Below are 21,862 nucleotides of genomic sequence, written 5' to 3'. Positions count from 1 at the left end.
GGCTACCCAGTGAGTTCTTGTCTCAAACTAAGAAGAGAAAGAGAAGAGGAAGGGCCAGGGCAGGAGCTGGGCAGCAGCAGGGCAGTAGACAGCAGAGGAGGACAAAGGCAAAGAAGGGGAGCCGGGCGGGGCCGGGTGGGGCCGCACCCGCGGGGAAAGGAGGAGCCGGGCGAGTGAGAGAGAAGGGGAAGGAAGCCGAGGTGCCGGGCGGGCACGGGGCGCCGGCAGGAAGCGGGGAGGGGCGGCGGGCGGGGGCTCCGGAAAAACGCCCCGACTTCCTGCCCGTTGGAGCCAGGAAGCTGGAGCCGGGACGCCGGGCTCCGGATCGCCGAGCCCGACCTCGGGCGTCCCGCCGGTCACCTCCCCGCGCGGACACCAGGTACATCGTCCCTGGCCCCGCCCGGCCTCCTCCCCCTCGACAGCCGGGGGGGGGGGGGGATGGGGAGGAGCAGGGAGGGGGCCCGGCGCCGAGGGCCTCGGAGGTGGGGGACAGTGAGCCTGCAAGCCTCCCTTCCTCGGGCCTCAGTTTTCTCATCTGTCAAAGAGAGCAAAGAGAAAGCCCGGCGTGGTGGCGCTCGCCTGTCATCCCAGAACTTGGGAAGCAGAGGCAGGAAGATTGCCCTGAGTTCGAGGCCAGCCTAGGCAACCTAGCGTGACCCTGCCTGAAAAAGAAAAACAAAACGAGAGAGAGAGAGAGAGATTTGTCGAGTGCACAGCAGATAGAGATGAAATAGACTGGGACCCAGACTACCCACTGTTCAGCGCAGCTCAGAACGATAACACCCATTTACCAGTTGGGAATCTGAGGTCCAAGGAGTCGGACCTCCTCGTCGTAGAGATCATGGATGCTTAATTAGAAGTACCTAAAATAAACAGTATCTCTGCGGGCCATTATGAAGCTGAGAGTTACAGATCGTTGAAAACGTCTCAGAAAGCTTTTTTTTTTTTCTGGGTTAATTATATACTCTGGGAGATGGCTGTAGGGGAGAGAGCCGGAAACATCCGCACTGAACAGATGGAAAGACTGAGTCCTAAGGGGAAGCCATTGCTTTTTGCAGGTTAATCTGTCGGGAGGAAAGATATATTCAAGCGCATGGGTGTTTTTTGTTTTGTTTTGCTTTGCTTTCCAAGTACAGCGGGAGGACTTGACAGGGGTGACAGAGGGAGCCGGTATACAGCGTTGGGAATTTAACAGGTCCGAGGTGGGGAGGTAGACAAGGTGGGAAGACCCCACACGAGGTCCGAGTAGGCACTTAGCACCTGAGCGACTTGGAGATCCGAGATTGAGCGCTAACCTGGCGCTGGAACCATCCACCACTCCCGCAAAGGGGGTGGGGCCCGGGAGAGTGACAGAGGCAGTCGAGATACGGAAACGCGGGCCCTCCAAGACGGGCCAGAGTGGCTCTATCGGGCCAGCGTGGCGCCGTGGAGAGATAGAGCGGCCGGCAGGAGGAGTAGAGTTGCAGAGGCCGGAGAGTGGCAGGAGGCGGGCTAGAGCGGCCAGAGGGAGGAGTGGAGCTGGACGCAAAGGTGGCCTCTGGCTCGGCTAGAGCGACTCTGCGGCGCGGGTGGGGGAACCTTGAGCTCAGGCGCGGAGGCTTCGGTTCCGGAGGCTGCTGTGGCTTCTCATCCCATCCGACAGGTGAGATCCGCAGCCTTGGCTGCCGTCAAACCTGACCCTGCACGTCTTTCCTGCCATCCATACTGCCACAATCGCTGTAGTACTGAGCGCCCGTGTAAATTAGCCACGTCCGGTGTAAGATTTAGTGCTCGTGAAGACCGCCACGTTACATAGGTTATAAGATCTTACATACCTTTCAGGTTTCAGGAAGCCTTTCACGGAAACCCGACTTTTAATAAACACAGGCTTCTCCTAGATCAATGCAGGGTCCTACAAAACTCAGCACACACCCCTATCGAGGTCCCATAAACCTTTAAAATCATCTATCTGGTTTCTTGAGGCCCGCTCTATCAAATAGATTCTTGGGTCATATACATTCCATAGGCCTCATTTAGGTTTTTCCTAGCGGTTCTTGGAGACCTGAACAATCCAATCGAAAGACTTGGAGACCCTGAATCCTTAAAACTCAGGCGCCCTTATGTTCTTACTTCACCAGACCCCCACTGCATAAACCTAAACCTGCCCTCACCCCCCACACACACCAGCCCTAAGTGCAAAGTGCTCCATCTGCCGGACAAAGGAGACTTTGTCAGTTGTCTCATTTTGCCAGCTTTACCTGTATCCTAATTTTCAAACCCTCCCTCTCGAAGCCCAGGCTTCTGGAGCTGCTGGGTCCATCCTGGGTGACTGCTGAGGCCACAGCAGCCACATGACTTCCCCAGGCACCATTAGATGGCATTGATGACAGAGCATTGATGGCAGATTTTAGTGTCCTAAGGTTGATGTGTTTGTGTTTGAGGGTGGGGGTGCCTCAAAGCAGTACAGTGTAGCCAGATGGTGGCACACACCTTTAATCCCATCACTCGGGAGGCAGAGGCAGGCGGATCTCTGTGCATTCGAGACCAGCCTGGTATACAGAGTAAGTTCCAGGACAGGCTCCAAAGCTACACAGAGAAACCTTGTCTCAGAAAACAAAACAAAACAAAACAAGCTGTATAGTGTGCTAAATGTTTAAAATGTGAAGCCAGACTGGGTCAGTAAGAAGATTAAATGCATGAACACCTGTCGACAGAGCCTGAGCCCTGCATTGAACCGAGGTGTGTGTGTGTGTGTGTGTGTGTGTGTGTGTGTGTGTGTGTGTGCACACGCCAGCACTGCTGTGTCTGTCAACACACTGAGAAACCTCGGATGTCAGCTAGTCCATGCTATTGTGATGAGGAACACGGAGATAATGCGTGTTAGCTGTGTGGGAATCAGGTCTAGCAGTGGACATTTGTTCAAACTGTGTGCCTTTCTTGGCTTCTCTTTTTGGGGAAATGAGTTAATAAAGACTTAAGCATGAGAGGTAAGGGGTCATTTGAAAGACACATGTGAGAGCCAGGTGTGGTGGCACACATCTTTGATCCCAGCACTGGGGAGGCAGAGACAGGTGGATCTCTGAGTTAGAGGCTTGTTTGTTACACAGAGAAACTGTCTCAGAAAAGAAAGGAAGGAAGGGGAAAAGAAAAGAAAAGAAAGGAAGAAAGAATGAAAAGATGAGTGTAGGTCTCAGAGAAATGGGTTTGTTCTCTTTGGTTGATTTGGTTGCTCTGTTTGGTGCTGCTAGAGGTAGAACTAAAGGCTTCTTAGATGCCAAACAAGCATTGTCATTGAGCTGTACACTAAAACCCTCCTTGGCCCTTTGGGATCTCTCAGTTGAAGATATTCATTGCTAAGTGTGGGAGTTCCAGGTCTGTGGTCATTGCTTCTGGCCTAGAAGGTCTGGCTGGCCAGGATGGTCTTTGAAGCCATCACAGGTTCTCAGAGGGGTGAGCATAGCATGGGATGCTTGTAGTTGGGAAGGTAATGGAATTAATAGAGCTGGACACAGTGCTTCATACCTATAATACCAGAAACTGAGAGACTAAGACAGGAGGATGGCCTCAAGTCTGAGGTCAGTCTTCAGAGTGAGATTCCCCCGTCTTGAAGAAAGAAAACAAAACTGAGTTAATATTATGCCTGGAATGCCAGGCAGTGATGGAGAATACTTTTAATCGCAGCACTCAAGAGGCAGAGGCAGGTGGAGCTCTGTGAGTTCAAGGCCAGCCTGGTCTACAGAGCTAGTTCCAGACAGGCTCCCAAGCTACAGAGGAACCCTGTCTCCGAAATAAATGAATAAATTAATAAATAAATAAATAAGTTTAGCTCTCATAATAATTACTATTACTTTGCTGTCTTGGTTTGCAAGTTTATTTATTAAGCACTCAACAATGTTCAAATCTTGAAATTAGCCAAGCTTTTAAGGTGGGCAGATACAGTTTCTGAGAAAGGATACAAATGATGCCTGCTTGGGCGAACCCCCAAGGATTACTCCTGGGTACTCCAGGAAGCATCACTGTTCAGAAACCAGAATCACAGCTATGGCTTATTGAGTGAGTGCTAGGGAGGAGGCTCATGGAAGAGGGAGAAGGGCAGGTCTCAGGCAGCCAGAGTTATAAATAGCTTGGGGTGTGGGGACCCACCCCCCACTGGTCCACCCCACCCCTCTTTCCACAGTTCCTTCTCTGACACCCGATCTACACAGCACTAGTCAGACCAGTTAGGGCCTAGAAGATACTGCTGGAAGGACCCAGGGAGAAGATGGGAAAGACAAACCGAGATGGGGCAGACAAGGGATGGAGAAAGATGAGACACCACAGTGTGGGGCTGGAGCTCGACACCAGCTGTGGAAGGACAGCTGTACTGAGGTGGGGGAGGAGACTTAGGGAGCCAAAGGAGGGGCAGGCAGAAATGGGAAGGAGAGCAGGTCGGAGAGGAGAGGTGGAGACAGGGACTCCGGGGAGCCACTACCACACTGGATTGAAGGGGAAGGCACCCACCTGAGAGTGGGCTGTTGGGGTTCACCTCCCATCTTTTCTCGGGGACAATAACTGAAAGCTGGGAACCGCTGTGCTCAAAGAGCTCAGGGGGCCTTACAGAAAAGGACTCAGTTTTGTTTTCTTGCATAGAGGGTGTTGGAGGTTGGGGGTTCACCGTTGTCACTTCCTGTCACAGGAAATGGGGCTGGTGGGTTCAGAGGCAATATCCTGGCTCAGGCCTGCCACAGATGAGAGGATAGCTCCCCCCTGCCCCGCCCCGACTCACTTTTCCTACACTCTCCTAAAGGACCTTTACATTAATTTTGCTTGTTTCAAAGTCCTGCCCCTTTAGGGACTAGCCAGCCCCCTGGGTCGCTGGTTCTTCCTGCTTTAGTGACCCAAATTGGTGGCTTTTACCCACAGCCGCCCAGCCCACCCATGGACCCATGGTCTGGGCTCTAGCACCCGCCCCCCCCTCAGCTCTCTGCCCTCGGTTTCCCCGCCTCAACTGGCCTGTGAAGGGCTCTTTGTGGCCACACAGAGGCTCCATTGAGCTAACGCAGCTGAGGGGGGGGGGCTGTTTACTCACCTTCCGCACCTGGGCCAGGAATCAGTGAGTAACTGCCCAGCCTCAGGCACTTCCTCCCGCCAGCCCCCTAACCGCTGCTCCTCCTCTCGCAGCCCTGTGGAGGAGTCCCAGAGATGGGAGAAGTTGCCGCAGCCGGAGGGGCGGTGAGTGCAGTGCCAGGAGGAGAGCTGATCTAAGGTGAGGGGACTCTGGTGCTCTGTGAGGAGGGGAGCCCTGGGGATTGAAGTCCTGTCTCCCCTTGCAGGCCCCAGGGCCTCCCCGGCCTGGCGTGATGCCCGTCAGCATCATCGGAGCTGAGGATGAGGACTTTGAGAATGAGCTGGAGGCGGTGAGCAGGATAGGGTGGGAAAGTTCTCCATCCTTTGCCGTGTACACTCGGCTCGCCTGTCGTCTGTCGTCTTCCTAGTCCCTCCTCATCTCCCAACTCCCACCCTTACTCCTCTAGCCCCAACTTATCACTACCCCCCACCTAGTATGACTCTCATCCCTTCTTCCCAGCTACCTGCCCTTACTGTCAAGGTTGTAGTGTAGACATATCCACCCACTCTTCCGGGATCTTCCCTGTCTTAGAGTCATTGAGAAGTGCCAGGGACTGGGTAGGGCAAGCCTGAGAGGCCTCTTCTTTCTCTGTGGCACTCAGCACCCTTGTCTCCACCCTCCAGAACTCGGAAGATCAAAACAGCCAGTTCCAGAGCCTGGAGCAGGTAAAGCGACGCCCGGCCCATCTCATGGCCCTCCTGCAGCATGTGGCCCTGCAGTTTGAGCCAGGACCCCTGGTAAGGATGCAGGAGGGAGTATGGGGGATAGAGGAGGAATGAGGTTGAGCAGATCAGACTTTCAGAGAGCTGACTAGACCAGTGAGGATCAGCCAAGAGACTCTGGAAAATCCAGAACACAGCGTGAGTTCGAGAGATAGGACTGCAGACAAGAAGGAGAAAGCAGGCATGTGATCTAGAAGGACTTGCAGATGCCCCCGTGAGCCTCAGAAAGCAGTGAATCAAGGCCTAAGTACATACACTAAGAGTCAGTGGAACCCAGCGTCCTGGCAGAAACGATGTTCAGTGCTCTTCCAGGCCTGTGACAGCCTCTCCAACTGGTAGCCCTGCCACTCACCCAGGGGGACTTGGAGGGGCGCCCAGCAAGGCTTTTCCAGCTGGTGTCACTAGTCAGGCATTCAGGATTTGGTGCCATTAGCCAGCTCAGACCTGGAGGGCACCGCAGACCTTGATCACATACCCAGGCAAACCCCATGTGGTTGCTAACCTAGAAACTTCCTGAGCTTAGCCTGACACCTGTGATCCTAGCATGTGGAAAACTGAGGCAGGAGGATTGCCACACCTTCATGGTCAACTGAGGCAAGACCTGGCTTCAAATAAAAAAAAAAAACTGTCAGGGCTAGACAGAAGATACTGGGAGATGCAGATATAGAACCATGTGGTCCAAAAACACCTATAGAGTAGAAAACTTCAGCCCCTTGATTTAGCAAGAAGCTACAGCACTGGTGGGGGGAGGTTAGATCCTTTCCTAAGAAGACTTAGTAGCACCCAGCACAAGCAACTTGCCAGAAGGTGACCCAGGACACTGTACTACATGAAGATACACCTTGACTCCCCCAGAAAACTAAGAGACTAAAAGAAATCAAGGACTGGGACACCCAGAGGTGAAGAGAGAGGGGCATGCTGGATGTAGCTCGGTTGGTAGAATACATGACTAGCCTGGGTTTGAGCCTCAGCATCACATAACAAACATAGTGACCCAGGCCTGTAACCCCAGCTCTCAGCAAGAGAAGGGAGAAGGATCAAGAGTTTAAGGTTGGGCTGGAGAGACAACACTGGCTGCTCTTCCAGAGGACCTGGGTTCAATTCCCAGCAATCATATGGTGGCTCATAACTGTCTACAACTCCAGTTCCAGGGGATCTGACACCCTCACCCCAATGCACATAAAATAAAATTAAATAAATTTTTAAAAAAAGTTCAAGGTCATCCTTAGCTACATAAGTCTAAGGCCAGCCTAGGCTACATGAGACCTTGTCTCAAGAAAAAAGACATGAACTGCAAGGCTGGGGCTAGTTGTCCTGATACCACGCTTTAGAAAATTGAAAAACTGACACAATCTTCCCACCTACATCCTTCAGAAAAGCATGCTAACTGCTCTGTTCTACTGATGTGGAAACTGAGGTGACACAGATGGCTTCTGGCTTTGTGAGAGCTGTCTTTATGCAGCTTCTGCACCCCACCATATTCATGAGAATAGACATCGATCTGTTGAAACCAATAAATATAAAAAGTTCTGCCTGTACTGGAGTGAGTCCTCAAGCACACACCCGCCAGGCAGCAGCTGTGGGAGCCAGGACCGGCAGAGTCCCTCTGCATTCCCAGGGTCGCCCCTCCAAGGCTGACACACAGGCAACCTCAGGAGATGCCTGGAGTAAATGAGTAAGCCCCGCTCGTCTGCCTGTCTGTCCAGCTCTCACTGTACACTGCACTGGTCTGAGCATACAGGAATCAGAACCCATTCTGCACCCCAGCCAAACTGCTCACAGTATTTCTAGACAGTCAGAGACAAGCTGCCTGCCTTTGAACCCAACTTTGCCATGGGACATTGAGCAGGCCTATATCTTTATTATTGTTATTAAGTACTTAACCCAGGCCTTAGCCATGCTAGGCAAGTACTCTACCACTGAGCTATATCCCAATCCTCATTTTAATGTATTATGTGATATATGTATGTGCTCATGTGGGTGCTCATGGTCAACGCTGGGTGTCTTTCCTTGATCTCTCTCTACTTTGTGTTCTTTCTCTTTTTTAAATTGTATTGTTTGTTTTGTTGTTGTTTTGTTTTTCCAAGACAGGGTTTCTCTGTCCTGGAACTTGATCTGTATACCAGGCTGGCCTCAAACTCAAAGAGATCCTCCTGCCTCTACCTCCCAAGGACTGGGATTAAAGGCGTGTGCCACTTCCGCCTGGCTAGCTACATTATTTTTAAGACAGGGTCTCATGATCAGGGAGCTCATCTGACCAAGCCGTGAGCTCCAGGCACAGGCTGCCAGGCTTCTTTTTTTTTTCCCCCTTATTTATTTATTTATTATGTATACAACATTCCTTCCATGTATGTTTGCATGCCAGAAGAGGGCACCAGATCTCATTATAGATGGCTGTGAGCCACCATGTGGTTGCTGGGAATTGAACTCAGGATCTCTGGAAGAACAGTCAGTGCTCTTAACCTCTGAGCCATCTCTCCAGCCCTCCAGGCTTAGTTTTTAACGGGTACTAGAGCTGCAGACTTGGGTGCTCGTGATGCCCATGGTGCCTGTGCTTTCCCTTCCGAACCCTCTTGTAGCCCCTCCTTTGATTTGCTCAAGCCCACCCAGGGTGGCCTTGAACCCGCAGTGGTCCTCCTGCTTCTGTTTTCAGAACATTGGGGTGTGCCGGTGATGCTGGCTTTACCTTGTATTTTGAGGTTTTCTCTCCTTCCTTGTGGTGGTGATTTATTTTTTGAGACAGAGACCTTGAACTCCTGGTCTTCCTGCCTGAACTCTCCAGGCTGGGATTGCAGGCCTGTGCCAGCACTCTTAGCTTGAACTCCCATTTTCCCACAGCTTTTTAGAGGCAGTAGAGTCTGTAGCCGGGCCTGGCCTCACACTCTCTGTGTGCTCAAGGATGACCTTAAACTCCCGATCCTCCTGCTTCTGCCTGGAAAGTGATAGGGTTATAGTCATGCACCACTGCCCCTGGTTCAGTGTTTCCTGCAAAGTGTGATAGTGATGGTCTCTGATGGGATAGGTTCTTGAATGTGTATGAAGGGCTCAGAATGGCCTCTGGGTACCCCCAGATTCTTAGATTAGCTGGCTAGTAAGAATTGCAAAGGAAAAGCGACGCTGTGGAGTTGGCGTTTAGGGTAGAGAAGTCAGGGTGTACTTCACAGGGGAGGTCATGTTCGGACCCCACAGACATCCAGTGGTCAGAAAACCACTTAGGCTCTCCAAAGAGGGCATGTGATTGGTGGGGCCAGGAAAGAGTCACACTCCGTGTGTCCCTAGCTCTGCTGCCTACATGCGGACATGCTGAGTTCCCTGGGCCCCAAAGAAGCCAAGAAGGCCTTCCTCGATTTCTATCACAGCTTCCTGGAGAAGACTGCGGTAAGAGACGCCTCCTGCCACCAGGCCTTTACCCCTTTGTAGCTCTGAGGAGTTATAGTGCGCCTCCCAGTGTCCACCTGTGGAGGTGACTGCCAACCCTGGCCCTCCCCAGTGTCTCCCCTCAGACCCTTCCCACCAAGGCCTCCTGAGGTGTATCTCCTGCTACTCACTCCTGTCTCCTCTGAGCAGGTTCTGCGGGTGCCAGTTCCTCCCAACGTCGCTTTTGAACTTGGTAAGGAGAGGAGTGGTCTCTGGCAGGGATTTGCCTCCCAGGAGAGTCCTGGGTTGGAAGCCATGATTCCTGAATCTGTTCTTGGTGGCGGCAGCCCAGGGAAACATTGGAATCCGTGGGTGGGTGGGGACACTGATCCAAGGTGGGAGCCAGACCCCCTTGAATATGAACACCAGCCCTTGCATACATATCTGTAGACCGCACGAGGCCTGACCTCATCTCTGAGGATGTCCAGAAGAGGTTCATGCAAGAAGTGGTGCAGAGCCAGCAAGCAGCCGTGAGCCGTCAGCTGGAGGACTTCCGCTCCAAGCGGCTCATGGGCATGACGCCCTGGGAGCAGGAGCTGAGCCTGCTGGAACCGTGGATTGGGAAAGACCGCAGCAACTACGAGGCCCGGGAGCGGCACGTTGCAGAGCGGCTGCTCTCCCACCTGGAAGAGATGCAGTGAGTGGCCTAGGAGTCCCGCCCCGCAAGCGGCTCCCTCGCTATCAGAGCCTTAGTGTTACTATTCTCGCACCACAAGAGTAGAGGTGTCACTCAGCCTAACTCTTAGAACTTTGGGGTTCTATTGACATTTCTGGGCCTTGTCCATGTTCGGGCCTAGCACTTGTCCTCTGGAATGGACCTTCCAAGGCCCTCCTAATCCACTTTCCCTTCTTCTCACCCTGTTTATTAAAGAGATAGCAGCCCAGAAGTGTGCCCTGGTGCACAAGGAAGCCAGGCTGCATGGTTTTATTGTAAGTTTCTTCTCTTTGCAGACATACCATCTCTACAGATGAAGAAAAGAGGTGATGGCCGTGGAAAGTGTTGGGAGAGAAAGGCGGATGGTCTGGGCTGTGGGGAGCTATGCTCCCTGGAGCATCACCCTTGCTCCTCTAACCACAGGAAGTGGCTAAGGGGTTGTGGGGAACTGTGTCTTTCTCTCTAAGGACTAGTGTGCTCCTGTCTGTCTGTAACTGGGGCCTCACCTCACTGTCTCCCCCTCAGTGCCGCTGTGGTCACTGCCATCAGCCTGTACATGCGCCACCTTGGAGTTCGGACCAAGAGTGGGGACAAGAAGTCAGGGAGGAACTTCTTCCGGAAAAAGGTGCTGAGGTCAAGTCTGGCCCTCTCCTCTTTGAGTTGCCCCTGGGGAACTAGGCTTGGAGACTGAACACCTGGAGTCCTTTTCTGCTTTGTATCATTTTGGAAATATTAGTCTTCCCTTTCCCCCTCTTCCCACAGGTGATGGGCAATCGGCGGTCAGACGAACCCCCCAAGACAAAAAAGGGGCTGAGCAGTATCCTAGACCCTGCTCGTTGGAACCGGGGAGAGCCACCTGGTAAGAGGGCTAGCCTAAGCCTTGCCTGCCCTGTTGACCCAGGCCATTACAGCTCACTGTCCCATTCTTTTGTTTCAGCTCCAGATTTTCGACATCTAAAGGTCGAGGTTGATGGTAATGGACTCATAGCTAGGGTATCCATCCTAGATCTGAGGGAGGAGGTTTGGGCCTGGACCCCTGTATCTAGGGAGGAGGGTGGGGTCTGGACCCCTGTGCCTGAAGGAGGAGGGCTGGGGCTGGACCCCTGGGTCTGAGGGAGGAGGCTGGGCCTGGACCTTTGTGTCTAAGGGAGAAGATTGTTTGTAGGGAATCCCTGAACCTTGAGCAAGAAAGGATGGTCTGCTGTGATTAAGAAGGCTAAGAACACAGTGTCTTGGTTCCCCTGGGGTATAGTGGCAGATGGGACCTGAAGCCTCTATTTTTTTTTTTTTTTAAATTTCCACTTCTTCCTTGCTGTCTCCCCAGGTGAGAAGCCAGGCCCTACAGACCGGAAGGGAGGCCTGGGTATGCCTTCTCGGGACAGGACTGTTGGGACTCCTGGGCAGGACAACCCAGGAGTCTCTCTGCACCCTCTGTCTGTGGACAGCCCTGACCACCGGGAACCTGGTGAGCGTTTCGGAGTGGGGACTGGAATGCCACCAACCCCTCAGCCCTCACTCAGATGGAAGCCACTGTCTCCATTAGGAATCTCTCCTTTGTTTGTAGCATCTTTTTTCCAGCTCCTGGTCAGGAGTAGTGATTTCCCCCTACCTCAGTTTACCCTTTCCACAGCCTTCTTCTTGGGTTCTGACCTCTGTCCCAGCACATGTCTCCTCACCCTGAACTAGGTTCCTTGTTTTGTTGTTTTGGGGGTTTTCAGCACTGGGGATTGAAACTTTTCCCTTATTTCTGCTAGGCAAGCCCTCTGTCACCCTCACTGGTGGGTCCTAGCCAAGTGCTGTGCCAATGAACCTTATCCCTCCTAGCGCTGCAGTCAGACTGTCTCCTGGGAAGGGCTGTCCCAGTGCAGTCAGGGTAGACCTCGCTAGCCAGCTGTTTTCTCCTCTACCCACAGGTGGGGATACCCCCCAGGAGCTGGGGGACATACTTCCACAAGGCCCTACAAGCCTGGAGCCCCTGGCAGCCCCAGAGAGCACGGAGGAGAATGCAGAGACAGAGAGGTGTCCGCCTGTGGTGCTGGGAGGGCCTGGGCAGGGCAGGGGCAGCATAGTGGGACCAGGGCGGGTGCCTGGGATTGCTGCTGCAGTTTGCGCCTGCTGGCCCCTCGTCTGCCTACCTCTGGGCCTTCCTTCCATTCTTGCTTTCTCCTCCCTTTCTTTCTCCTTCTCCTCCCTTGTTCTATGTTGCTCTCCCCTTTCTCTTTCTTTTTCTTTATTTTCTCTTTCTCTTCTCTTTCTTTTTCTTTATTTTCTCTTTATCTTCTCTTTCTTTTCTTCATTTTCTCTTTCTCTTCTCTTTTCTTCTTTAGCTTTTCTCTTTCTCCTTCTCTCTCTCTTTCTCTTCTCCTTCCTCTTCTCTTGTGACCTTCCCTCTGGCCAGGTTTCTTCCCCTCCTCTCCCCCTCCCCACTCAACTTCTCTCACCTGTTCATTCTCCGTCCTTCCCCTCTTCTCAGTAAGCTCTGCCTCCCTCATGGCCCTGCTCCTGGTGTCCCTTGCCCCTTTGTGCTCCACGCTGTGTTCTGGGGGCCTTGTCCCCCTCACAGTTGGGGGGCAGGCTCTGCCCCCTGCCCGTCCTTGTGCTGCTGCTTTGGGGACCCCTTGGTGGGGCTAGGGAGCTGGGTTGGGGCACACCTGGTCCACCTCTGACCCTGTGCCCTCTCTCCCCAGAAGGTGGAAGAGGTGGGTGCCTGGGCCCTGGGTGGGGGGAGGACCAGCCCTCCCCCATCTCTCCCAGCCCCTCCCCCTCCCCATGGCCACCTCCTCCCCTTCACCCCCTGTGAGGGGAGGGGTGGGTAGGTATGTCACCTTCCCGATTAAGCTAAGTATGGAACTCCTTTCTCCTTGTCCCTCTTCCCCACCTCCACCTCAGGGAAGGGAGGGGGTCTGTCCTGTGGGCCACAGTTGGTTTCCATCCCCCCCCCATACCAAGTTTCATTACCCTTCCTGGCCATTCCCACCCCAGGTACTTCCCCAAGATCCACGACTTCTGACTCTCTTCTCTCTTCTGTTGCTTGTTTCATCCCTGTCCTGGTCTCCCCTGTCCCTGTCTGTGTCCTGGTCTCCCCTGTCCCTGTCTGTGTCCTGGTCTCCCCTGTCCCTGTCTGTGTCCTGGTCTCCCCTGTCCCTGTCTGTGTCCTGGTCTCCCCTGTCCCTGTCTGTGTCCTGGTCTCCCCTGCCCCTGTCTGTGTCCTGGTCTCCCCTGTCCCTGTCTGTGTCCTGGTCTCCCCTGCCCCTGTCTGTGTCCTGGTCTCCCCTGCCCCTGTCTGTGTCCTGGTCTCCCCTGTCCCTGTCTGTGTCCTGGTCTCCTCTGTCCCTGTCTGTGTCCTGGTCTCCCCTGTCCCTGTCTGTGTCCTGGTCTCCCCTGTCCCTGTCTGTGTCCTGGTCTCCCCTGCCCCTGTCTGTGTCCTGGTCTCCCTTGTCCCTGTCTGTGTCCTGGTCTCCCCTGCCCCTGTCTGTGTCCTGGTCTACCCTGTTCCTATCCCTGTCTTGGTCACCCCCGTCCCTATTCCTGTCTCTGTCCTGGTCTCCCTTGTCCCTGTCCTTGTCTTCCCTGTCCCTGTCTGGGTCCTGGTCTCCCCTGTCTCTGTCCTGGTCTGTCCTGTCCCTGTCCTGGTCTCTCCTTGTTTCTGCCCTGGCCTCTGCCTGACTCTGTCCTTGGCCTCGGGGTCCAGGCTATCAGGGCGTCTGGGGCGCTCAGAGAGCCTGCGGGTGAGTGACCGCCGCCGACCTTCCCGGGGCAGCCTCGGGGCTAAGGGCCGGGGTGGGGGCCGCTCCCGGAGCGACGTGGACATGGACCCCGGCTCCGCCACGGCCGTGCTTGGCCCTACCCGACGAGCCACGTACGTCACTTCCCCCTCATTAACTGAAGAAGCCTAGATAGTTGGGAGGTGGTGGGTTGATGGTAGACTCTCAAGGAAATAGCTAGCCAAAGACTTAGGTTGCTGAGGGCCAGTTATGGACAGTACAGGCCACTGAAGAGTTGGGAGGTGGGACATTGCTGTCTAGAGAGCTGGGGATTGATTGGTTTGTGTCATGGGTCACCTAGAGGCATCAAATGTCGAGGACACTAAGGGGTTGTAACTAAGGAGCAAGAAGAGCTCCCTGGGATGCTCAAGGCTGGGGCCTAACAAAGCTTCTGTCCACAGCCCTGAGCCTGGAGATGATGGGGAGCAGGGACGGACAGGCCTGGAACTGGAACCAGAGGAACCTCCCGGCTGGAGGGAACTCGTGCCCCCAGACACCCTGCTCAGCCTGCCCAAAAGCCAAGTGAAGCGGCAAGAGGTCATCAGCGGTGAGTTCCACCCTGAGTCCTGCAGCAGCAGGGGTACCATGCTGGCTGAGGCAGAGACGGGAGCGTGAGGGCCGAGGCTTCCAACAGAGGACAGCTGGATGCACAGCTGCAAAAGAGATGCAGGAAAGCCAGGGTCGCTAGCAGAGCCATGCTTCCAAAGATGGTGCAGCAGTTCTGATGTCAGGAGCCAGGCACAACCACTGTCATCCCTGGGGATGGTCTGGGGAGGGTCAGGAGGCCAAAGGGAAAGACAATCAGAGGTTCAAGGCCAGGACCCATGAGGTGGCTTACTGGGTAAAAGGCGCCAGGATCCACCCACATGCTGGGAGAGAGCCACCTCCACAGGTTGTCCTCTGACCTCCACATGGGTGCCATGGTATGCACATGTATGTGCATGCGTTTGCACACACATACTGTGTGTGTATGTGTAAATGTAATTTTTTACACTGAGGATATTCACTTCAATCTTAGCCCTTGGGAGGCAGATCTCTGTAAGCTCCAGACTAGATTAAACTACATAGCAAGTTTCAGGACTACATCAAGAGATTCTGTCTCTTAAAAACAAACAAACAAAAAGGAAAAAGGAGCCAGAAACAATATGAAGCTGCTCCCCCTCTGCTCTTCTTAGGCATTTCAGTTTCAGTTTGTTTCTGGTTTTTGTTTCTTTGAGGTAGGGATTCTCTGTGTAGCTCTGGCTGTCCTGGAGTTAGCTCTGTAGAGTAGAGCCTTAAACTCACAGAAATCCAGCTGCTTCCTGAATGCTGGAGTAAAGGGGTGTGCCACCACGCCCAGCCATTTTCAACTTTTTCATTTGTATTTGACTTAATTTGCTTATTTTTATCTGTATGGGTATTTTGTCTACATGTGGATGCCTGTTGTCCCTGGGTTCCCTGGGGCTTTAGTTACAGATGGTTGTGAGCGGCTGTGTGAGGGCTAAAAGTCTGCAAGAGGAGCCAGTACGCTCAGCTTTTGAGCCAGCGCTCCAGCCTCTCAGCTAGAGTCTCGTGTAGATCAGGCTGGTTTCCAACTTCCTTTGTAGCTCAGGGTGGCCTTGAACTCCTGATTCTTCTGTCTCAGCCTCCTAAGTGCTGGGATTACAGTTGGGTACCACTAGGCCTGGCTCTGACTTTTGTTTTCTGAGACAGGGTCTCACCCTGTAGCCCAGGTTGGCCTGGGACTCAAGATTCTTTTCTCTCAGCCTCCTGAGTAGCTGGGCCTACAGGACTGCACCATTAGCTTGGCTGTGGAGCTCTCAAAGTGTGGTGGCCACAGCCGAGTACTGTGCTCTATGTTTCATTTACATTTTGTAGCCACAGTGGAAATAGCAGCATGTGGCTAGCGACCCTCCCATTAGCTTACATGGCTGCCTCTTACAAGGAATAGTGTTCAGGGCAGTGAGATGGGGACGCACAGTGCACTTGCAGCACTTGAGAGCTGGAGGTCGGAGGCCAGGGTTTCTAGGTAACCCTCAGCTGCAAAGCCAGTGCAAGACCAAACCAGGCTTCAGGAAACACCCCCCCCGACATGCACACGCACATACCTTCTGTCTGTCTGTCTCTCCTCACATATATACATACATCACATACACACACTCTCCCACACACACACATACTCTCACCTCTCTCTCACACACACACTGTCTCTCTCACATTCTCTTTTATACACACAGTCTCTCTCTCCCAACACACTTCTTTTACACACACTCACACACTTTCTTCTCTTACGCACATACTCACACACATACACACTCTGTCTCTCCCAACACACTTCTCTTGCACACACTGTCTCTCTCATACACACACACACACACACACACACACACACACACACATTATCATCATCATCATCACACGGTGCATTTAGTCTTAGACTTGTGTGCCCCTGAAACTCATTGAGGTACCCAGTGACTGGTTGCTTGTGGAGGAATGGGGTTGCCCCTGGACTTGAAGCTACCAACCTGTATTAGAGGAATCATTATGTGTTGCCAGACATCTGTATTCCCAACACCTGGGAGGCTGAGGTAGAAGGTACTTGAGTTCCAGGCCAGCCTGTACCACATGAGAGTCCCTGTCAATAGGTAGATAGCTGTGTGTCTGTATGTGTGTGTCTGTCTGTCTGTCCTCAGTGGCTACATGAGGCAGTAATGACTCTATCCAGAGTATGTTCTGACCTCAGAAACTTCTCAGGATCCTTCCTGAACCTCCCCATTCTCCCAGCCTGCCTTTGAACCTTCCCCTACAGTTTGCGTCCTCCCTAGTGATACTTCCTGGTTTTGGGCCCACAGAGCTGCTGGTGACGGAGGCAGCTCACGTGCGCATGCTGCGGGTGCTCCATGACCTCTTCTACCAGCCCATGGCAGACGGGGGCTTCTTCCCTCTGGAGGAACTGCAGAACATCTTCCCTAGCTTGGATGAACTCATTGAGGTGCACTGTGAGTACCGGCCACAACCCCTCCCAATCCACACCCTTCATCAGCTCCCTCTTCTGGGCCTTCTCCATTGAGTACCTGGACTATTCCTAGGGATCATACACTCTGACCCCCAAAGCACACACCCCAGAGGTGCATACATGCACATGACATGTGTATGCCAGCTCACCAGCCCCAAGAGTCAGACACAGAGCTGCAGCCTGAGCCAGCAGCAGCTCCAAGCAGGCAATTCAGTCTCCTAAGCGCCAACCAAGCACCTCCTGTGTCCTCCACAGCCCTGTTCCTCGATCGCTTGATGAAGCGGAGACAAGAGAGCGGCTACCTCATTGAGGAGATTGGCGATGTGCTGCTGGCCCGGGTGAGGGTGCCCCTGCATGGCCTCAGGCACTGCCTCTTAGTCTCGTCCCCACATCCCCCAGCCATCCGGGCCCCAGGCCTGTCCCACTTTAGCTTCCATCGCTAAACAAGGCTGTTTTGACAGCCCCCCTGAGACCTTCCCTTGCCTGAATCTCCCTGCAGTTCGATGGTGCTGAGGGCTCGTGGTTCCAGAAGATCTCCTCCCGCTTCTGTAGCCGCCAGTCATTCGCCTTAGAGCAACTCAAAGTCAAACAGCGCAAGGAGCCTCGGTTCTGTGCCTTTGTGCAGGTGAGGGTGGGACACAGGCCTCGGGTTTGATCAAGACACATCACACAAACATCAGGGTATTCTGCGTGTGAGGGAGGAGGGCTAGAGCTAAACTCTGGGGTCTTAGAGAAAGGCATGGCCCTGGGCCACCTCAGTGCTGTTCGCTCCCCAGGAAGCTGAGAGCCGCCCTCGGTGCAGACGGCTGCAGTTAAAGGACATGATCCCCACTGAGATGCAGCGGCTGACCAAGTACCCACTGCTGCTGCAGAGCATCGGGCAGAACACAGGTACCCCCCCGAGGCCTTCCTCTGACCATGACCACTGAGCCAGGACGTGACACGGTGGGGGTTTACACCTCTGGCCTTGCCTGCAGAAGAGCCTGCGGAACGGGAGAAAGTGGACCGCGCAGAAGAGTGCTGCCGGGAGATTCTGCACCATGTCAACCAAGCCGTTCGTGACATGGAGGATCTGCTGGTGAGCCTGGGCATGGCAAGGGTCATACTTTCACCTTGCTCAGAGATCAGACATAGCCTTTGCTCCCTTGGGGTCAGTGTCCAAAGGTCATTTATCCCTTAGTGTCTTCCTCTTGGGATTGCTGGGAGACTGATCTGGACCTCAGCATGTCCCTCAGAAGTTGGCCTTGCTTCGTTGCTTACTCACCCTCCTTGGAGTCGCTGAGGGCAGCATCTGTGCCTGGTTTAGCCCCCTGGAACCCTTCCTTTCTCTGCTCTAGAGACTCAAGGATTACCAGAGGCGCCTGGACTTGACTCACCTACGCCAGAGCAGTGACCCCATGCTGAGCGAGTTCAAGGTGAACCCAGTGGCTTTTGCCTCTCCTCAGTTCACCTTGGTTCTGCTGCCCCACGGGTTCCTGCATATAATATGTGCAGCTGAGAATGCACCCAAGGAACCGCTGTCCCCACCTCCTTCCCAGATGTGTGTCCATGGTGACCCCAACTTCACCCCCTGGTCCTTGGCTGTTCTGCCTGCTACCTTGCCCTCCCTTCTCGTCTCTCCTCCTGCCACTTAACTGACCATGGTGACCCCTGACATCACTCCCTGGTCTTTGGCTGTTCTGTTTGCTGCCTTCCTCTCCCTTCTGTATCCCCTCCTGCCACTTAACTGACCATGGCTCCTTCCCACCTTAGAACCTGGACATCACTAAGAAGAAGTTGGTCCATGAAGGTCCACTGACATGGCGGGTAACCAAAGACAAGGCTATAGGTGAGTGCTCCCTCCAGCCAGGGGAAGGAGGGGTGGGGTTGGTGGTCATAGAGGTCAGGTGTGATCCTGGTGCCTCACCCAAAGAGGTCCACGTGCTACTGCTGGACGACCTGCTACTGCTGCTTCAGCGCCAGGATGAGAAGCTGCTGCTCAAATCACACAGCCGGACGCTCACACCCACGCCTGATGGCAAGACCATGCTGCGGCCTGTGCTCCGGCTCACCTCTGCCATGACCCGAGAGGTGGCCACTGGTAAGCTGGGGCAGCTTGTCTGAGTGGAGTTGCCCCATGAAGTAGGGAGTAGAACCTAAAAGCGCCATAGCGCCCTCTCTGGAACAGGCCAGAGACTGAGAAAGGTAGAAAGACTGACAGAGGCAGAAATGGGCGGGACTAAGTAAGAGTGGCAAACGTGGTGCCTTGGGTTTGAAATCAGCCTACTAAAAATAGAGCCGGGCTTAGTGGTGCATGGCTTTAATCCCAGCATTCGGGAGGCAGAGGCTAGCAGATTTCTGCGTTCAAGGCCAGCCTGGTCTATAGAGTGAGTTCCAAGACAGCCAGTACTACACGGAGAAACACTGTGTCAGAAAAGGAAGAAAGAAACTAAAAATAAATAAAAATAGAGGAAACTGCCTACATTTACAGAGAAGCATGGTCTGCCTCATGGAGATTTTTCACAACATTGACTTGTACTTGGGACATAAGGTGGAACTGCATGCAGAGAGTTTGGCAAGCATTGTGGGGGAAATTGTGCTAGTGTCATTGATGGTGGGTGGAGCTGGGGGAGGGGTAACTGCAGGTCAAGGCTGCCTAAGCACTCCAGCCTGGTGTGATGGGCCGCGGAAGAAGACCTCAGTATTAGCTGGACAGTGACTGGGAACTATATTGCATAAGGAAAAAATAGTAGACACTACCCCAAGAGGGATCCATACTGGGAACCTCAGTACCAGGCCCTGTCTCTCCCCTCCCTATGCAGATCACAAAGCTTTCTACGTCATTTTTACCTGGGACCAGGAGGCCCAGATATATGAGCTGGTGGCACAGACATCGTCAGAGCGCAAGAAGTGAGAGTCCTCAGGGATGGTGTGAAGGTGTGTGTCCCACACAGGGTTCAGGTGTGCTGAATGCCTCTGGTCTTGGCCTGTCTCCCCAGCTGGTGTTCTCTCATCACTGAGACTGCCGGATCCCTAAAGGTCCCTGCCCCTACCTCCCGCCCCAAGCCCCGGCCCAGCCCAAGCAGGTAAGGAGAGCTAGAGACCCAGGGAATGGAGACCATGTCCCTGTGCATCTACGAACTTGAGCCCCAGCCTGTCTCTGTGCACGCACGTGCATAAGCATGTATACATGTATGTGTGTGCTGACTCCATCATGGCCTGCCTCCTGTCTCTAGGCCTCTGTCTCCTATTATTCAGGCCTCCTCCAGCTCTTTGTCCCCCGACCCCTGCCACTCCCTGGGGTCCGGGATGTGGGGTTGGTCACCCCCATCACTTCTCTCCCTAGCATCCGAGAACCCCTGCTCAGCAGCTCGGAGAATGGCACTGGAGGCCGAGAGATGCCTCCAGCTGATGGTAAGTCCAAAGGTCTGGCTGGGGGAGGTGACTGGAAACCAGGCAGGATCTGAGCCTCCCTCTTTGTCTGCCTCCCCAGCCCGGACAGAGCGCATTCTCAGCGATCTCCTGCCCTTCTGCAGACCAGGCCCAGAGGGCCAGCTTGCTGCCACAGCCCTGCAGAAAGGTAGGCCAGCTCTGCACCCTCAGGTCCGGGAGCTAGCCGAACAGTGCCTCAATTCGAACTAGAGAAAGGCTCCGTCTTTCAGATTTCTCTTTGTCCACAAATCAAGAAACTCTGCCCTGCCCACAGATCCTGGGCATCCCACATTGATCTTTCTTCTTCAGCTACTCTCCCACCCTGGATGCTGAGTTCAGTTTCTCCAACTTCAGGTCCCCTGCCCCATCCTAATCCTTTTGAATGATATTCACCCCCATCCCTCAGTTCCCAGCTGGCCCTTATCTCCAGTTCTCTGCACACAGCCAGAATCCCAAGCCCTCTGCCTTCATGACCCTGCCCCCCTTTGCCTTGGCCAGTGCTGTCCCTGAAGCAGCTCCTGTTGCCTGCTGGGGAAGACGGTGGACTGGGGCCTCCCCAGGATGGGGATGGGGTGCCTGGTGGTGGTCCCCCAGGCCCAGCACAGATTCAGGAGAACTTGCTCAGCCTAGAGGAGGTTGTCAAGCAGCTGGAGGTATGCTTGGGGCCAGGGGACTTGGGGCAGGCCGTGGAAGGAAAGGCATTCCTCATCTATGGTCCTCTCCAGGAGTTAGAGGAAGAATTTTGTCGCCTGAGATCCCTCCTGTCTCAGCTTAGCGGAATTTTGTCACCTAGCCTGGCTGTACCTGAGCGCTCTGTTCAGACAAGTGAGTCGGGAACTGGGGCCAGGATACCCTGTTCCACTGTCCTATCTGTCTCAGTCCATCCCTCCCTACCACTACTTTCTCAACCTCTTTCCTCCATCTCTCCTTATCTGCTTCTTGTAACCCTCAGGCCTTTCGTGAAGAGACCCCCGCGGCTGCCACAGCGTCTCACCCCAGAGGCCTTGAGGAGAGGGAGACTGGCCACACTTGATAGGGGACCTGCTGGAGTCCCTGCCTCCCACACTGGCCTCTGCCTTTCTCCCTCCTGCCTTTGCTTCGGGGCTCAGGGCTTCACCCCCAGAGTACCACCATAATCCCCATTTTCCAGGCCATCTCAGTATTGCCTATGGGGGGGTTACCCCTCCATCCCCCCACCCCAAGTGCCTTTGCTCTGTTTTTATACCCTGAATGGAGGTTTATTTTTAATATATATTATCTAAGGAGATGTCTGTGTGTGTGAGAGCGATGGGGCCCCATGTCTGGGTTTGACCCACGTCACCTCCATGACTCTTGGCTCCTTTCCGGCTCTCCATCCATTTATTCACTTGTCTTACATTTTTAGTTAGTAAATTGTGGTGGGGCACACATGGGTGCCATGTCAGGACAACCTGTGGGAGTTGGTTCTCCGTCCTCCTTCTGGTCGTCAGGCTTGACAACAAACATCTGTACCTTAACCATCTTGTCCCCATTCACTTGTAACAGTGACACCACACATACAGTGGATATGAGGTGTGTGCCCCCCCCACATTTGGAGCCCCATGGTCATCCAGAATGCCAGCCAGGTAGCCCATAGCTCACACTCGTGTTCTTTTATTGTTGTAGTAAACTCTGGAAGTGGCTGTGGGATTTCAAGGGGAGCCAATGGGGAGGGGACCCCTTCTGGGGGTGGGGGTGGGGGCGGGGTTATTGCTCTGAGCTCCCTGTCCCCAGGGGGACCTGACTGGGAGAATTTCAAGAGGGGGCTGGCACTGGATTGGGGACACTGCCACA

General features: G+C 53.9%; 1 protein-coding gene across 1 annotated transcript; it reads left to right on the top strand.

Annotated features, from left to right (window-relative positions):
• The first annotated feature begins 225 nt into the window (after window positions 1-225).
• Arhgef1 (Rho guanine nucleotide exchange factor 1) lies at window positions 226-20,870 on the top strand. Its single transcript, XM_048440505.3, is given in 30 exon segments — window positions 226-379; window positions 5,140-5,190; window positions 5,292-5,375; window positions 5,710-5,823; window positions 9,088-9,186; window positions 9,376-9,418; window positions 9,616-9,862; window positions 10,177-10,206; window positions 10,406-10,505; window positions 10,643-10,739; window positions 10,818-10,853; window positions 11,205-11,345; window positions 11,794-11,899; window positions 13,572-13,739; window positions 14,046-14,191; window positions 16,476-16,622; window positions 16,895-16,977; window positions 17,139-17,264; window positions 17,416-17,530; window positions 17,617-17,717; window positions 17,977-18,054; window positions 18,392-18,467; window positions 18,552-18,719; window positions 19,441-19,528; window positions 19,618-19,704; window positions 19,965-20,032; window positions 20,112-20,198; window positions 20,549-20,703; window positions 20,776-20,839; window positions 20,842-20,870. Coding segments are annotated over 29 exon segments (2,901 nt in total). The 5' UTR covers window positions 226-379; window positions 5,140-5,160; the 3' UTR covers window positions 20,859-20,870.
• Window positions 20,871-21,862: the final 992 nt, after the last annotated feature.

The sequence above is a fragment of the Myodes glareolus genome, chromosome 1, assembly GCF_982192425.1.
Source record: "Myodes glareolus chromosome 1, mMyoGla1.1, whole genome shotgun sequence".
Lineage (NCBI taxonomy): Eukaryota > Metazoa > Chordata > Mammalia > Rodentia > Cricetidae > Myodes > Myodes glareolus.
The sequence above is the reverse complement of the archived record's forward strand: the minus strand, read 5'-3'. Positions and strand labels throughout refer to the sequence as shown.